The following is a 19,413-nucleotide window of genomic DNA, read 5'->3' as shown; positions in this document are numbered from 1 at the left end:
TACTTATCTACAGGCATTGTTAGATGGACATTAAATAAAATGCTGCTTTGCTAATTTATCTATTGCATGTCTATTAATACAATGCTATGAAAATCATGGAAATGTCAGTGAGGCATCTTTGGTCATATTATCCAACAATGAGATAACCTGTCCAACATTTTTTTTTTTTAGTTACAAGGCATTTTGTGTCTTTGAACACAGAGAATGAAAATGGAATGTTTTGCTTCATCTCCACTAAGAAATGTGTTGTATGTGTATTATGTGTGTATGTGTGGTGATGCCCACTTTGTTGACAAGTGCACCCTTGTCTCATGTCCCTCTCCCCCAGTGAGGATGTGACACCCATTTCAGTGTGCTCACACAAGCATATTATTTTAAGAAAATGAAAATAGGTTTGTAATTTTTTTATCAATGAAATAGCTTTCAAAGATGATAGTAAATTACCTATCAGAAGTACAAAGGTTTTTGCTTAAAGAAATTTTATTTTATAGATGAAAGCCAAATATGACTAAGTAATATAATCTTTGCTAACCTATTTCTATCCCAAAGGTAAATATGTACTATTTTCTTTCCCATGATAACCAACTTGTTTTTGGAAAGTAAGGTCATTAAAGCATCCAGAATGGTTCCAAATGCCAAGTTTTACACATGACTCTTTGATTCTCAAAGCTGTCATGTGGGTAAAAATCACATTTATCAAAGAAACACAGTAATGACAGCTCAGAGGCCAATGCTGAAACTTGAAAGTAATTGAACCATTTAACCACCATTTACTTGCTCAGAATTTCTCCTCAGGAATGACCCATTGCTAAAAGCCTTTGTTCCCATAGCACGCTGAATTCATTGCCTTTTGGCTAACCTCTGTCTATTTTGGGGTATATTCCCAAACTCAGGCTATGCTATTTTCCTGGTTCCTAACGGTATGGTTTTTATCCAAGCCCTCCCTTACCCCAAAGCAGTGACTTTCAACTTTTAGCCTGCGTTAATATCACCTGGAATGTTTGTTAAAGCACAGATTGTTCGATGCCATACACAAGAGTTTCTGATTCACTGGGTGACTGGTAAGCCTGGATAATTTGCATTTTTAAAGATATTCTCAGAGATGCTAATTATGTTGATCTGAGGGCCCTCACTTTGAGAATTCCTGCCCTAAAGATAGGAATACTAGGTGTGGAAAGGGACCTATCAAATCCTGTAAAAATTAGTTCCCTTGTGGCCACTAGTAATACCTCTTTATCCTTTCATAATTCCCCTATGCTGGTGCTATCTGATAAAATATCATACAAACCACACATGTGATTTAACATTTTCTAATTTAACTTTAAATTTAAATAACTTTTCTAAAATTAAAATGTCTAAATTAGCCATGTTAGAAAAGTAAACAGAAAGAGATGAAATTAATTGTAATACATTTTATTTAACCTACTGTATCCAAAATATTTTTACCCAACATGTAATTGATACAAAAATATAATGAGCAACCTTGTGTTCTATGTTTCTTATGTTCAAAGACATGCTAAATCTTTGAATCCTGATGTTTAATTTTTACACTTAGAGCACACCTCATTTTGGTCTAGCCACATTTCAGGGGCCCCATAGGCACACATGGCTCGTGGTTATTGTAACAGATAGCACAGACTCGTAACTTCAGACTCAAGGACACAGGTACGGAGGGCTGGGCTTGATCTGCCCTTAGACTGGATTTCTACGCCCTGAACTGGATTATCTCAGTTCTAAAATGTGTCTGATTGTCAGAGGTATTACAAGTTAATAAAAGATTTTAAGGAAAAAACGAAACCATTACATCATTAAACATACGCATTCACTTTAAAATGCATGCCAATATAAGAATTCTTTCTCTATTTGTATATAAGAATCAAATATAAATATATCACGATGCACGTGTTTTTCTCTTGCTGTTCTGTCCTATTCATCTCCTTCCCAAATAGCAGCCCCTTCCTCTAGCAAGATAATCCATGTTAACAGCTTAGTATTTGTGCTTCTGTATTTTTCCTCCATCCTCATATAATCCTATATAAACATACATGCAGATGTTTATCTACATTTGTTTTATTAAAATAAGATAATACTAGACCCACTTCTCTGTATCATTCCTTTCTTATGCAATAATAACTTGTGAAAATCCCTGAAAATTAGCTAATTCATTCCTTCTAACAGCCATAGAAATGTCCATGGAGTAGGGCACAATAATTTATTCAATATTTCTGTAATTTGTGGGCATTTATACTTTATCCTGTTTTTTAAGCACCGAGAAAAATGCTTTTGACAAACTCTAGATTTCTAGTTATATAGGTAGGCAGAGAGAGAGAGAGAGAATCATTGTCCACTCTCTTTATTATTTAGCTTTCAATCTCTTTATTACCTTGTAACTTAGACTTTCTCCCACCCTGTCTGGGCTCTTTCTTTCCAAAAAAGGGAACCAGCATCATTAGCAGTTCTAGCAAACCATTTTAAATCACCTTCCTAATGAGTCCTTTCACAGTCAACAACAAGTTCAGGCTGGTGTATCTGCCCCTAGCTCTCCCCAGTGATGCTGTCTCTATTCAGGCATCCTCTAAATCTGTCTGGCTTCCTGGTAAACAGTGAACAGCATGGGGAAAACCCACATAGAAAGGATTTTACTATTGTATGCCCACTCGTTTTGCAAAAACTATTAGTTGATATTAGCAAGATTAATTTCTTCACTGATGTTTTAAAATTTTAAAAAGAAAAATAAGACTAGAAGCTAAAAACCTAGAACTCATAACCTACCCCAAATAGCATAGATTATAACTCAGGTAATAAAAATACTCAGAATGATAAACAGCAACAGCTAACACTTATTAAGTGTTAGGATGGCACAGGCACTGTTCTCATACTTTACATATGTTAATTTATTTGATTCTTCAGAACCTCCATGAGATAAGTACACGTATCCTTTTAATACTATTCCTGCTACATGGCTGAGGACACTGAGATCATACCTCCAGTAAATGTCAGAAGCAGAACTGAAATGTGGGCAGTGACTCCTGAGTCCTAATCTCACCTACAAATAAGTAAGGAGTATATTCCCTCACCTCCTCTCTCTCTGAATCTCAGTGCTCTCAGCTGTAAAATGGGTTCTTCCTCCCTTTAGGATTGCTGAGAAGAAATTCAAAAGTGATTTGAAAGCTCTAACAAGGGGAAATGGCCTTGACTCAACTTAGGAACTTTGCCTGACACTATTTCATCAATCAAAGCAAAAGCTAAGCAGCTAAGTATTTCATGTAACAGCAAACCAAGCCATTTCCTGATCACAGCTATCCTTCTGAAGGTGAGACTGGACATATAGGACCAGTTAAAGCAGAATGCGAATGCCCCAGATTCTCACAGCCTGCTGCTGATTGCCTGGGATTAGAAGAACAGCCAACCTTGGCCTCTATTGTGTAGCTTGACCACTTCCTTCCTCTCCCTGCTCTAGTCCTCAGGTTTTACTTAATTGCAGCACCACCCTATAAATCTTACTACTTAGGGGCCAGAAAGCTCTCTGGGGCTCTCACACTGAAACCTGTGTGAGAGCTCGGCAATACTGAATTTTCAAATAAAATGATTAACAGGCACCTCTAGGACAGCCTTAGAGAAACAATCCTTCTTGCCACCTTCTTGAAGCTTGCCACCTTCATCCAAGGAAGCTTTTGTTCTTAGGTTTAATAAAATGGTTGGAAAGTAACATGGGAATGAGTGACTAAAAGCATGCAGAGAAGCATTCCATATTCCAGTCTGGAAGCTTCCTTCATCACCTAGAATCTCGTTACTGCTCTCTGTCCAGGCCTAACAACTCTATTGGAACATGTTACTGGAAAAGTTTCAGTCACTTTAACTGCAATCAGTTCCAATTACTGATTTTTTAGAAACACTTTTCTCCAAGATTTTAACAGTTAGAAATAGGTACACCTGATCAGAAAGCCTATTTTCTTTTCCACAGCACAATAACATCTATCAGACTTCATGAAGCAGAGAATTAAAATCAGTTAAAAGGAAAAACATAAGACAATCCAATGCAACCCCAGACTGAGACCTATAAGCCCACTATTTGCTGAAACAATGATTTAGATGCCCTGCCAAATAAATATGGGATGTTTATGGCCTTACACAATAGGAATCTGCCTCATTTATGCAGCAGGAAGATCATTTACAACCAATTTCTAAAGGACACCAAGCATCAATAATAAATTTTCAAATCAAGGCCAGAAATTACAATACTCAAAAGGGGACTATTAAGCGATATGGAGTTGTCAGAAGGAGGATTTTCAGGGACGCCATACCAATTTATAATCCAGAAGGTCTATAAAGTGGTCATGACCCACCTGGCTTTCCTAGTCTCTGGGAAGGAGGAGGTGTTGCATAAAGAGGATCTGGGTCGGCAAGCAACAAGGACAGGGCATCTCCTGCTGAGGGATCTCAGTGCCAGCCTGGCTGCCTCCCGAGAGGACCGCTAGCACCACGGTGCCTTCTCGGCCATAGCTGCTTCTTGGGAGCGATTCCTGCTTTGCAATTATGGAGAAGAGGTTGAATTAAGCTGCTGGAGGGACCCACTTCTGAATCCCCCGTAGGGATTTTGTAGCCAGACCTCTTTTCCAATCATCCATTTCCCTATTCACCTACACACACACACACACAAACCAGGAATTTAAATATCCTAGATTTTCCCTCTAATAAATCCCTCACCATTCCAGGTGATATTAACCCTGAGAGGAACGGAGGAAATGAAAAGCAGCTCTTACTCACAGAAACGTTGACTTCTGGGATGGAGCATGGAAAAGTGGCTGTTTATCCCATCCGGGTCCTTCACTAGCTGTGTACTTTCTCTAAGTCACTGGAGACATTTCTATGTCACATGTATTGTCTTTCTTGTAAAACAAAGAAAATCGTAGCTAATGCGAGAAGGAAATAAGGTCAGGCATAAAAGTTTTTTTAAAGAATTTGAAAAGTGCTAACTGAATTCAGTGCTGTCAGCTGGATCTAGATGTCATCCAAGCTTCCTCCAAGGCTGGGGAATCAGGAACAGGAGAGTACACCATTATAACTGATACTGGAGTAAATAACAACACTCAGAAAGACTCTCCTCATGGAAAGAAGTCAACCCGGGGTCAGAATATGAGGGCTGAAATGTAAGCTCTCCCACTGTTTAGTTTTCCATCCTTTATCAAATCCCTTCATGTATCTGAGATTAACTCTCCTCACTTGTTCAATAGGATTTACAGCAATATGGTGCATATGAAGTAAGAAAACATATCTGAACACGTTCTGTAAACTCTAAAGAATTTTTCCCACTCTGGGTCTAGGCCCTTGACTACACCATCTTGTTTATTTTATTCATAGCACAGAATGACTTGAAATGTCCCACTAGAATGTCAACTCCCCGAAAGCAGAAACTCAGCCTTATTAACAGCTACATTGCCCATGCTTGAGCGGTTTTGTTCTGAGTATTCAGTATTTTACCTGATTGGACAAGCATGGTGGCTTGGAAATAAGCCTGAGAAACAATCTGAAGCACTTCAAGTTTGCCCCCATGGATCCCTCTCCCCACCCATCTTAGCATATGAAATGAAGAACCTCCTTCCTAGGAGGGGGAATCCTCTGTGTTTGGAGAAAGCCCATCATTCCCTAGCAGATAGGGAAGTAGCCTATTCATGTCCCAGCATTCCTTGTACCTAATGTGCAGGCGCTTGACTAGGCTCTGTCCCCAGAGTTATCTGCTTCAGACTTTGAACTGTAAGCTAGTAATTTCAAGAAGCAAAGGACCACACAGTCTTTATTCTGACAAGGCTAATAAGAGAGGCAGCTGTGCTGATGGTTCTGGCAGCAGCATCCAAGTCCTATGTTGGGGATATTGATGGAGCAAGCTACTATATTTGCACTAACATGTGTCTTCACTGGGTCTGACCTGTGGCATTATTTTAGCCCTAGATCTTGATTGTATTACTCCAAGCTTGGTTCTTTGGGTTATTCTGGATATTCTCTAAATGCAACTTCCTTTACAATAAGTGTCTCTTCTACTTAAATTATCCAGGACTGGTTTTATTGCTAGACTTACAGGGCCCTCCTCTTCTCCAAACATCCAGTATCTCCATCAGATTGTATACCATGCTGGTCCCCTAAAAGACTCCAACTACGCTGTCCTCCTAGAAATTACCTCCCTTCTCCAGCCCTTTTCCTTCCCCTTGCCCCAAATCAAATTGCACATTTCCTGGGGATTTTTCCCTTAGGAGCTTGCTTTCTATAAAGGATAATCTGATCAATTAATTCAAGCCAATAGGTTAATCGCTGACACTAATTTAATATTACCCTATCATCTTAGCAGATACTTCTAATGCCTCAAAGCAAAGGGAAAAAGAATGCACTTTTACCATCTCACAGTGGCAGAGCAATCTGCCCTTTGTCTGCAATCTCAAAGGTCCTGAGCATCAAGTCACATCTTACCTAGTCAACCATGGGTGCTCTGTGGAGGAATCATGTAGTGACACCGGTACAGTTTATTGAATCAGTATCTTTACTTCATGATCATACATGTGCACACTCACACAGACACACAGACCTACTTAAAATACTTCCATTGTTTTCCATTGCTTTTTGAATAAGGAGTAAATCCTTACTTGTAAGTAAGCCACTCCTTACTTCACTCACCACTCTAAACCTATTGGCTTTTTCAGTTCCCTCAATGGGTAATACATACCCTTCCTCTCTCTGCACACATGCACACATACCCCAAGTCTTTCCATAGACCCATAGGTCAAATTCTCTTTGTTTTGCAACCTTCCACAACTCTGATCCTCTCCTTCAAAGCATTTACTTAAAGTTCTATATTTGTGCCTGCCTGTAACCAGTGTGTTGTTTAACATTGTAAGCAAACATGTATGTAGGAGGTGTGATCAGAATAGCTATAGACTTACTTTTCCATACAGTTTCAATGAATCCTTTTATAAGGACATTTTCAAGGCTTACAGGGCAAGAAACCTTTAGAGGCCAAGCAAATCTTCTCAGTTCTTACAACCACAAATATGAGAGAATCCCTTCTATTTTCTCCTGGTTTCTTAGATTATTGAAGCCAAAGGAGATCATTCCAATTGCTTTTTCTCTGATCATTATTAGATATTCGTTTCACATGTCTCATGGGCTACCTCTGCAAGGTTGAGGAGATGGGACAGGAAAAAACCTTCCTGCAAAGCTAGAACCCCAGTTACCCCATTCCTGCAAAGACAGAGCCCCAGGATCCAGGTACTTCTTACCAGAGAGTTTTGCTTTTATACATTGCATACATCACTCCTCCTTATAAGATCTCTGAATAATTTCTGTTGTGGAAAAAAATGTCTACAAACCAGTTTTTATTTTATAGGTGTGCAAAATAAGCACTTAGAGAAGTACAGAATAATAGGGAAAATTATGTGTTTCATGGACTTTTTTTTCATGCATGAGTATTCCTAGTCTGCTCCCTCCCTGCACCATCTCCCAGTAAAGATTTGAACTGCATTTCCAATTTTATTGCATTTTCAAAAATATGAATCTTTTCTGAGACTAGACTATATGGGCCCCCATTCATATTTGATTGTGCTTGCCTAAGGTCACGTAGGTAATCACAGAACCACGACTTGAACCAGGCCTCCTGGGTCACAGTCCACTTTCATTCTGCTTCATACTCAGCCTCCTTCAAATACCAGCAGGAACTTCGCTGCTGCCCAAGGAAAACAGAAGCCTTGCTGCCCCAGCAACTTCTCCACATGGGAAATTTCTTTAGTTTTTAGATAAATTACTCCTGCAGACTACGTGGATACACAATATTTTTAAAAATGGATAGACACAATACAAAATAAATCGATTTTTATCAGAATAACAGTCTCACTTATTTTTAGCCAAATTCCTTACCTCAGTATGCATCCTCAACACTAAAACCAAGCGGACTTCTAATTTCTGATCAAGTTCTTGGCATGAAGTAAGCACTAAAAAAATTAGTGCTATGCGTTTCCATTAATTTACAAGTATTTCTGTACATGTATTACTTGGGCTAGGTCTGCTGTATATGGAAAGCCTGATATACAAGCTCAGAAAGTAATTCTGCTTCCAATATATAACTAGCTAGTTCATATTACTTCATTAGTTAAACATGCAATGAGGTTTTTTGTTTGTTTATTTTTCCTACACAGTATGAGGCCTGGACCATAAGGACTGATAAATATCCAGTCCTGTTTTTAAGGAGCTGATGGTTTCAGTCTATCTGACAGAGGAGACCTTCTATGTTCTTAAAGATCTCTAAGAACAATCTCACCACCCTCTTGTAACTGCTGCACTCAATTTGCGGTTCTCCAAGCAATTCGTGTGTGTGTTGTGTGTTTCCAGTTTCTTGAGATTCAATATATCTTCATTTCCTCTTATTGTAGGCATCAAAAAAAGAAGAGTTGATCACCATTCTTCACGTAATAAGCCTTACATCCCTGAGAATTATTGAGTTATTCTGTCTTCTCTTTCTAGGTTAAATAATGCTAATCCCCTTAACTTTTCTCACAGGTCCTTTTTGCCCACCCCCAGTTTAGTCATTTTTCACTGTTCCCCACCAGAGTCTCTCCAAATCTGCATTAAAGTATGTTGCTTTTGCCATTAAGTTCACTCTTTAAGTGACTTCTTCTTTCATATAACCCATGACACAAGGAAAACGGCCCCCAAGTACAGGAAAGATAATAGAAGGATGGATTTCTTATGTAAGGAACTCATGTAGGGCATTCACATCCTCAAAGCAAATTTACATTCACTCCCTTCACTATTAGGGAGGAAGGGCCAAAACCCAGACAGTTTCTAAATCATGCCAACCTTTATGCTTGACAATGATTTAAATTGCTTTTAAGCAGATAAGATTATTAACAACAAACATAAGGCTTGCTTTAGTTACACCCAAAGTTCTCAGAGGGTGCTAATAAAATCACTGATAATGAAATCGAAGAGAAGTTTTCGATCCTGTACAAACCTCGGGCCACCAGGGAGACCATCGTGGTTGCTATGGTATTTACAGGCAGTGGCTTCGGTCCATCCCAGCAAAGTGCAAAGAATCTCTCTTAGCTTTCTGTCAATCAATATAGATTCATATTTCCTGAGGTGAGAGTGCCGCAAATTCTAAATGACTCTTCAGAAATGCTGTGTGGAGGTTGGTCCAATAAATACTGATCATAGGCTGGTACTGGCATATGCAGAAAGGGGTAGGTATGAAAACCAGAGCTCTAGTAAAATATCTCTTCAAGACATGCACAGTGACTGGTCAGAAATCTTTTTACTAAGATATTTCCCTGCCTTTTACTCTTCTTGTGACCTTTAGATGACCCTGCTTCCTGTGAGCCAGCAGCACACCTCTGTACACGTATGTACACACACACACACACACAATTAGGATTCTTCTGACAAATTTCCAAATCCTCTAAAGAAATTGGGGAAACTTTTACTAGCTAATATTCTGCCTATTCTAACTAGGGACTTGTTTGTTTTAGAACCACTATTTAGGGAAAATAATTTGTTTCCCCACCTAGGAAAGTTAAAAGTATGTAATTGGGTGAAAAGCCTTAGTATCCCAGAGGTACATAGAGAAACTACCGTTCTCTGGGGTGGCTCCGGGAAAACAGGCGGTAGATGTCATTATTCAATTCAGTTTCTGAAGCTAGTTTGGCTCTGGGCAGACCCTGGCTGGCCTAGAACTGGCTGGTCTGAGACATCTGTCAACAACAGTCGGGGGAGAACCAGTTACAACCAGAAAAAGTCTCCCTGCTGAGCCCTCCATAGACTCCCTCAGCTCTGGAACCAGAACAAATTCATGATTCAGTACGAAATTTTCCCAGGGAGGGGTAGTCCCAAAGAGAGTTCAGTCTCTCAAGTAATGACTTAAATCCTAAAAGTTATGGAATTGTAATGGATAAGGTGTTCCTTAAATAACAGCATTCAGGAATGCCAGGAACTTATAACCACAGCAGCATAACAAGAAGCAGCCTCCTGGGTGAAAGCAGACAGTCCACCAGCTATTTAACTGTCAGTGTGGACCTATTATGTCCCTCCCACTCTGGTTCTCCATGCGCAGGTGCAGGCGCTAGTGTTTGTCCTCCAGAGTGAAGGAAATGCTGAGGTACACAAAGGTCGATGGTAAGTGTAGGCACAAGTGAGGTCTGGGAGCTCTACAACACTGCACGATTAAAGCCACAGCACGTTCAATAGTTTTGTGTTGATAAATATACATTGTAACTTCATAGTTACCATTTTTACAAAAACAGGATTGCAATTACAAAGTGGAACTACAAATCACCTCTGATTTCATTTATTTGGTGGTAATGATAGTCTCGTAAATTCCTATCAAGTGGTAAGAAAGTGAAAGTAGGGCACTGATACTGATGTATGTTGCATTGTTACTCTGGAGTGGTTATGGCAAGTGGCCAGTAATGCTGGATTAATAAATTACTACTAGACACAACTCGGTGCTCTCTCTGTTTATCTAAACATGTACTTCAGAGATTTAAACCAAATCATTTCAAAGAACCAGCCACTTGCACTACCCCAGTATAATCCATTGCAAACCTTGGGAAGCAATTTTTATTCCATTTGAATTTGAGAAATAATATCACCATTACTGAACACTGGCATCTGTACATGGGGTGAATTAAAGGAAAAAAAGAGAGAGAGAGAGAGAAAAAAAAGGGAAAGAGGAGACAGACAAGAAGTTAAAAACTGAGATTGGTGAATTTTAAAAACATTCATCTATAATGAGCAGATGACATTTTCAGTAAAGCTTTCTGAATCTCAGGAAGTAAAATTTCTGCTGAATTTCAAAAGCCAACCATTTGGGTCATTCTTTTAAAAAAAAAGAAAGAAAAGAAAGATAGCCAGCAGATTAAAGGAACTCCATTTATAAAAATCAAATGAACCTCTAACAAAGCTTGTTTGGGACACGAATAAATCATCTGGACATGAATTATTCATTGTTATCAAGAAACAAGCTAGGGATTCCAGGAACTGGGTTTGGGGAGGCACTAAAACCAGGCAGCGAGCAAGCTCATTGTCTCATACGCACCACAGGAAGAAAGAAGATGGGCTGTGGGGTACTGCCATCTGATGCAGACCATGACAGAACCCTAGTCGAGGTTCAGGGGACACTTAGGCAGAATTTTCACCCAGAGCATAAAACATATAGAGTTTAACCCATAGAACCTTATTTTAGAAAACTGCATGTATTCAGTAACAGACAATAGATTTTCTTGAGCATTGGATTTTTTTTTTTGAATGCATGATACACATGAGGAATTTAAGCTCTGTGCAAAAGACACTAGGGATGGAAAGTTTGCATTTAAAGGCGAGGGCTAGAAAAGTCATTAATGATAAGTTTGTTAAGAGTAGTCTAACCCACTCATTCATGGCTTTGGGGATTGGAATTTTTTATTAGGGTGGGGGAAGGCAGAAAGAAAAGGGGCCTTTCAGATTTAATCAACTAATCAATGCCTGTGTGTGTTCCAGGTCCAAACTGCTTTGCAGGAACTACAATAATTCCGGCTGGCATTGAAGTAAAAGTGGATGAATGTAACATCTGTCACTGTCACAACGGGGACTGGTGGAAGCCTGCTCAATGTTCAAAACGTGAATGCCAAGGCAAGCAGACTGTGTAGAATAATTTCCAACTGATGACGAGTTCTCAGGAGAGGATGTTATGGCTTCTACACTGCACACGTTTAAAACGAGACAAAACAAACAAACAAACTCCTGCCAGCCACAACAGGGTCACCAGCAAAACCTTTTAGGATTGACAAAAGTGAATATTTTACTAAGAGGAAATTTCTCTCTTTCTCTCTTGCTATATAAAATACATATAGTATATAGCTATCAAAAAAACCGCTTTTGTAATTATCCACGCTTGATGGTGACTTGAAGACTGGATTTCCGGGACAAAAAGAAAGAAACAGCCTTTTATAGGCTCCTTCTCTGGTGGTACCTCTTAGCCTGCCAGCTCACTGTCCACTGATTTACTTCATTTTTACTCTTCTGTACATCATACATGCCATTTTTCTCTTGTAGCATTTCGTTCTCATATTTAGAGCCTAAGGGGCCAGATTTGACTGCAGAGTGAAGTTTTGAGTATTGCCAGACAAGCTTTGCTAAAGGAATATCAGAGGCAAGGACCCTTCCTGACCACAGAGACACAAAAGCACCCAACCAATGGCTCCCCTCCAGTGAATCAAGCCCCGTGGGCTCAGGAAAGAAAGATACATACATCCAGCCAGACCCACTGGCGGGCAGGGTAGGGAACTGGTGCTTGGTGCATTGTGGCGGCTCACAGTCTAATTCTTACAAACCACACATTTCATATGCAAAACTCTGAAACTGCCAATCAAAAACTAAAATGTGAAGAAGGCCAGGAGGCTCACTAGAGAACCCAAAGGGAGACAGGAATTCAAAATTGTACCATGAATCACGAGACTTTCTCATGATGCTGAATTTGAGTTCAGCTTATAACTAAACACATTCTAAACCCACTCTGTCACCTGGCACTCTAAATACCAGAAACAGGGTGAGTTAGCCCCACTGTGAATCTGAATCCTCCTGAACACTTCTGGCTTCTGAGTTCAGATTTGGCTACAGCCAGTAGTACACACACAGGCAGTTTTTCCGGTTCAGGACTGTGTTTGCCATGCTATGGTAACGACCACTCAAGCCCTATGTCTAAGACACAGATTCAGGACACTCTTTCCACCTCAAGTGCTGATTTTAATTAAAGATTAGGGTAGAGTGAGTCTTGCACAATACAATTCCACCTGTTGAACATTTTTTTAAATGTATATATTAGATACTGAACAATTACAGTGAACCTTCGAAGAGTCTCAAGGTTGCCCTGGTAATGCTGCTAGTATCGTAACAGAAAACAGAAATCACACAGGGTATCTGATGCCACCTCGATTTCAAGTGCAAATTTAGCAATTCTGAAGCCATGTGGCATGCTTAGTTGCTTATTCCACGCTCCTGTCTCAAAAACCCTGGCTCAGATCTGGTAGGGTCCTTGAGGAAACTTGGAGGTTGTCTTCATTATCAGCACTCTTTCTTTTCTGCCACCCTGCCCTGGGCTTTGTCCTAGCTCCTGTGGAGTGTCACATTCTAGAAAAGGGTCTTTAAGCCTTAGCACTGTTGACAATTAATTGTTGTGGGGGGCTGTCCTGTGCATTTTGTTTAGTAGCATCCTTGGCCTCTATCCACTAAATGCCCAGAGCAACACCCCAGTTGTAATAACAGTATGTCTCCAGACATTGTCAAATGTCCCAGAAGATCAGGGAAGGTGATAAATTTCACCTGGCTGAGAACCAATGGCCTAGAACAATCAGTATAGCATGGTCTCTGCTAGGGGGACAGACCAGGCAAGCTCTGGCTGGGCCTGTAGCTTTATTAAGCCTCTGAGCTCTTTGAAACATGCATACCATCAGCCTCCCCCAAGAGGAGAGGGCAGCCACCCCAGGAAGTGATGCTTCTATGCCATAGGTCCTCCTTCAGGACACATATATTTCTTTAGTCTCATCAGCTGGGTTTTCATTTAAAACTGTCAGCCTCTCCTCCCTGGAAGCACCTCCTGTCATCCAGAAAGAGTTGTCATTTCCAAAATTAACGTGTTGATGAGTTGGACCTGAATCATCTCATGCACACTGTGCTTGTGTCACGATACAAAGAGCCATGCCAGCGCCGTCCGCGGAAGAGCATTCAGACGCCTTCCTTTAGAACACCAATTTGCAGCAAGCCTGGTGCCGTTCAGTTGCTGCCATGGATACATCATATAGACGGTCATGAAGCATTCATGAACAATTCTGCATGATTTATTCCTGCACTCCGACGTAAAGGCATTCCATACTTCAGCTCGTGTCTAGACAGAGATGTATTATAAAATTTTCTTTGCCCTGAGGTTGCCTGTTGCCAGCTTCAAACATCCACACTCTTGGGAAGAAATAATAATAAATGACAGGAATAAGGTTTGAAACCCAGAAAATATCATTAATAGAGCCATGTGGCATAGTACCCTATCTATTATTAAGGAGTTACTATGTCGTTTTTAGAAAACAGAGAGAGTGCAACCGGGGAGCCCGGTGCAGAAATCCTGCATCAAAGTCTTGAGACAGTGACAGTCAAACAAGCATGTACGAGAAGGGAGTACATATCCGTCAAGAAGCTCTCTTCAGAGCGTTTGTAGAATGAAGGCTGCTCCATGGCCTCTGCTATCAGCCAGAGAGGGATTTTTTTATTGTTGCTGATTTTTTTTTTCTTTTCAGAGTTTCACTTTAAGCCGTTTCTTTTACAACTTTGTAACACTGACATTTTCCCCCCTTCAGGGAGAGATGAACCTCTACTGTGACAGAATTTCTCATAAACCAATAAACATTTTACAACTTCCTTCTACCCAGGTCATTGAGAAATTCTTTCCAAACTCTGAACAACAGAGTTCCGGCCTCATCCGTTGTTGTTGCTGAGTTTTTTTTCTGTTAAAGCCTTTCTTTGCAACCACACTGCCACTTCTGTCCTCCTATATTCCCTCCGCCTTTGGTTCTTGGCTTTAATTACAACTGTGTTTAAGCGATCAACATCCTCTTTGTCAGCTGATGCCTGTTATAAGAGATTCAGTTTCTCAAATCTTTGAAAAATGGTGTGCCTGAAAACTAGTGAGAAAAAGAAAGAAAGAAAACCTAAACACTAAATTGTAAAAAGGGGATTCTAGCGACAATATTTGATGTGTAAAAGACTATATTATTAAAAAAATTATTTTGTTAAATATAAAGTGTGTTAACCAGCAAACATTGTTTGTGGTATATTTTCCTTCCTAAATGTCCCCTTCTCGTGACCCTCAGTAATTGATGACTAATCTTTGGTGACTTCTGTCATCTGAAAGTACAGGTGTCATTAGAGCTGTATTCAATTATAAGCATAAGATTCAGCATATGCCTGTGTACATTTTCCATAATATAAGGCAAGGCTGGCTTGGGCAACAGACAAAAAACTCAAATAAACCAGCAGTGAGAGTATAAGTGATTGGCAAAATATTTTCCTTAACCGTATCCATACACAATACTCATGATAATCTATAGTTATGTTTTGCTCTGTGGCAGGTCCTGTACACTGAACTCCTAGTACCTTGTCCAATCCCCACAGCACACCCACAAGAAAGGACTCCCATTATCTCTGCTTTGCTGTTGAGGAAACAAGATTACAAAGAGGTTAAATGATTTGCCCAAGGTCATAGGTTAATAATGCCGAAGTTTCAAACATACACAGACTTCACGAAAATAGTATAAGGACACCTCTATTCACTGATTGCCCAGACTCAACAGTTATCAAGATTTGCATGACGCTTCAGCTATTCTTTTCCCTTGAGTATTTTAAATCAAATATTTAAGCATCATATGATTTCAGCCCTACTCTTACAATAGCCATCACCTTTAAAAAAAAGAGATAGTTTCTTACCAAACCAGGTATGTTCTATCACCAAAGCCTAAGAAAATAAATAATTTTTTAGTATCATTTAAACAGCCAGTCCATATTCAAATTTCTTAGATTTTCTAAAATGGTTGGGGAGGTGGTATTTGCCAGATCTGAATCATCCATAATAATATTGCATTTAGTTGTTATGCCTTTTAAGTCTGAACTAGGGATTTGAACCACGTCAATCTGCATTTGTTGTTATTAGAGGTTCTGTACTGGGAAAATTACTGTTTTAAAACTCCATGTTAAGCTCCATTCAGAGCCTGAGCAGGGGAGCAGCAGGCAAGAGACTGTCTACCAAGTGACGTCTGAGGGGCAACCAAGAGCCCCAGGGCAAGAACCACTGTGGGCAACCACACCCAGAGAGTGCTGCCTGCCGTGCGTGGGTGTGAGCTCTCCTCAGGGACTAAGAGCAAACTGTTTCCTTCTCCTGAGGACACACACACTGCCTGATACAGAGGGACACTGAACAATGTTTGATAAATTGCCATCCTCTTCTGCATTTTTGGAGGAAGAACAAAAGTCAACCACTCAGAAAAGGCCAGCATGGAGTCCCCACATATGTGTCCCCACTGCACCAACATTGCTTAAAACAAGATTTGACTTTCTTGCTTTTCCATTTCCCATGTGTCCAATTCTCGGCTCCCTGTGTCCCTTGCAGACAACTGTTTACAGTTCACTTCTGGTTCAAGCTTCACAAAGGGGTCCCTTCAAAGCAGCAGAGAGAAAGCTATGAACTGTGACAGTCCTGGGTTTGTTGTTCTGGGAGGGCTTGTGTTGGACTATTACTCTTTAAGAAGAGGTAACTTCATGATTTTGAAAAACAAATGTTCTCTGAACCAGCAAACTCACTTGTACTTTCTTACCACATTTGTAAAGGATTTATACCTGTGATTGGGGTGGCAGTCTTATCAGTGAGCCTCAAACCATACTGTCTGGTGTGAAAATATGATACTCCCTGGCCAATCTTTTATATCTAGAAGGCTTAGTGTTCTTTTGATGAATAAGACACAGCCAGTGCCGTGGTGCCTTTCATAGAATAAGTCTTAAATGAACTGAGTTAAATGAACTGAGTTAAAGGAATTTCTTTCATTTAATTCTAAAGACTCAAAGTTTTATATTCCAAATATTATCACTTGTGGTAATGACTTGATGGCTTCCTTTTAACTTTTGAAAGTCTTGAACTCATAGTTCTTTTAAGCCTACACTCTAATTACAATCTAGCTTTGAGTAGAGGCACTTTTAAAAGCTAGACTTCTTAGAACTGAGTTTTAAAGACCTCTGAATGAACAGGTATGTGAGGTGCATTGGGTGGGAACGAATGTGGATATAGAGTTTAGCTACCATTTCTTGAGTTCCTTCCATGCGTCAGACACTTTATGGGCTACTTTACATGAGACGATGATTTACTTTCTTTAGTTCAACCATCTTCATAACCACCATGAAATTATGAACTGGTGTTGCATTTTGCAGACTGGAACACTGAGATTCAGAGAGGTTTTGTGATTTTCTCAGGCTCATATAATTAGAAAGAGGAAAAAGTAGCTTTTAAATCAGGGGGTTGAAAGGTTTAAGCAGAATGTTACCCAAAAAAGGGCTGAGAATAAAGTTGGGCATCTAGGAAGAGCCTATTATGTGTTAGTTATAAGTATTAGAACTGGTGGTATCATAGGAGGCTTCTCATGAATAAGGTAACCTGGTTTGGGGCCCTGTAGCTTGGACACAAGTTGGGCATGTATTTAAGGGATGGTATTATAACATAGAAAAAAAATGGATTGTCTGTTCAGAGTATGACAAGTCACAGAGGAATAAAAATCAAGCTGCCACGGAACCTAAAATCATTGCAGTGACAAGGAGATACATTTAAAAACCTCAGTGTGAGGTTGGGAGAGGGAGGGATACAGCGAGAGATATATCCAAGAAGGAAACCTAGCTGTCAGGCCCAGGGACATCATGCTACGAAAATTGGATTTATTTTTCTACAGTTCATTTATTGATACTGTAGATCAATTAATATAAAAAAAGAAGGTGACGTGGCCATATTGTGTCTTAGAACAACAATTCCGACAGCAGGGTGCAGGATGGATTGGGGTATAGGGAGAAAGAGGTGGGAACATTAATGAGAGAAAATTATAAGAGTCCAGGAAAGACAAATGAGGATCCGATCCTGTTGTGGTGAGGCTTCAACAGGCTGATTGGAATAATAGGACTCTATGGAGTATGAGATGAGAATTCAAGAATTAATAATAATCTGCATCTCTAGTTCGGGTGATAAGAAGGATATGACACTAATAACTACCCAAAATGTGAAACCCATGCTTTTTTGTGGGGACAGCACATAACCTCCTTTTAGGACTTTATGGAGAAAACGCCGGGAATGTCAGGCATTTAGGATCAACCTGTTAATGCTAGTCTCCAGGTCAGCCCACCCTGCTTCTATTTTCCCAGACTACTTTCACCTCGCCTCGGGTAACTGCCGTTTGAGCAGCCAAAGTTCTCCACGGGTCACATGTCTTTTCACAGTGTACCTGAGATGGAAATCAAGGGTTAGAATGGCAAGAATCACAGAATTCTTCACTAGCCTGTGGTAAATATGAATGTCACACCATAGTGAAACAAAATGTATGTGCCTTTTGTGATACAAACTGCTCATACACTTCCAACGCCTCTCTCTGCCATGGCCACTTCAGAATATGAAAATGTCACTTTCATTTTCATATTGTTGCTCATTAGGGTTCTAGGAATTCAAAAAAAGGGATGATTTAGCCATCCACTGTGGCCTTCTCTGTTTTTTTTTCCCCCCTATAACACATAGAATTAAATGGCAAATTAGGTCCCGGAAGCACCTTTCAATTTGAGATTTCCAAGGTTGTCCAACCTGTGCGCATTACATTTTTCTTTGCCTTTGTTTGTTTGTTTTGGTTTTCTTCCCTTCTTAATTAATCACAACATTGGGTCGGCCAGACCCATTAACTGCATTTCTCATTTAGACCTTTCAGAGATGCAGTTGCAGATGGAATTTAATTTGTTGACCCATGATCGATTGTAATTAATAGCATCTCTTTAATCTTGTTGAAAGGTCTGTCTCAGGCTTCCAGTAGCTACCACTTCAAGGGAAATGTGTCTAAACATGCAAGTTATTTTGCTTCTAGGCAATAGTTGTCCTCAACCACCTATGTTTTTTGTAAAAAAAGCCATTTTCAATTATCACAAAAAAGTTCATCTGGACTCTAAGATTCCTCCACTGAGAGTTCATCATGCAAATGCTGTGGACTAGGAGCTCTGAGAAAAATACCATACAGTACTTTTTTTAATTCAGAAAAATAGATTTGATTTTTAAAGTACATTATGTGTAGGTGCTCAAGAGCCCTGGGACTCCTCTGTCTGGTCTTATGGCTGACCCAGTCACTGCAGTCCAATCTTTTCCTGTTATCAGTCATATTAATTAAAAGAGTTTATTCATGTATTCAATACACAACATTCCAACTAGGAAACTAGGCACTATGTTCAAAACTAAATGAAACATGTTTTACTGCTCTCAAGGAGCTTACGGTTTAATGGGGCAAACAGCAAGGCAGTTTCACCACACAGAGAAGGAGGTGTTGTGCTCTGTGTATGAACAGGTGCACTGGGAATATTTGCAGATGGCAGTGCATCCTGATCATGGCTCTGCGGGAAGGCTTCCTGGGAGATGGAACTTGTATAATATGAATTTTAAAAAAGAAATAGACTAAAGAATGAGGGAAGTAACTAATGCCCTCTTGCCGTGTATGAGATGAAGTATCTACTGATACAGTAAAGACCACGTAACTGTCCCATTTTGCTAATAACAAAGTCCATCCAAATCACTAAGTAGGTGCCTGCACCAAACAAGAGCTATAAGAAAACAACAAACGTAAGGAATCACTT

At 39.9% G+C, this 19,413-nt stretch overlaps 1 protein-coding gene across 1 annotated transcript in view; it reads left to right on the top strand.

The window, feature by feature from the left end:
• The window catches only part of VWC2L (von Willebrand factor C domain containing 2 like), a 142,347-nt gene extending 127,539 nt beyond the window's left edge, over nt 1-14,808 (top strand). The window contains exon 4 of the mRNA XM_073217755.1: nt 11,515-14,808. Within this exon, the coding sequence (XP_073073856.1) occupies nt 11,515-11,663 (149 nt within the window). The 3' untranslated portion in view covers nt 11,664-14,808. The remainder of the gene's footprint in view (nt 1-11,514) is intronic.
• Nucleotides 14,809-19,413: the final 4,605 nt, after the last annotated feature.

This window comes from Manis javanica, chromosome 12 (genome assembly GCF_040802235.1).
Source record: "Manis javanica isolate MJ-LG chromosome 12, MJ_LKY, whole genome shotgun sequence".
NCBI lineage: Eukaryota > Metazoa > Chordata > Mammalia > Pholidota > Manidae > Manis > Manis javanica.
This window is presented reverse-complemented; position numbering and strand designations above follow the sequence as displayed.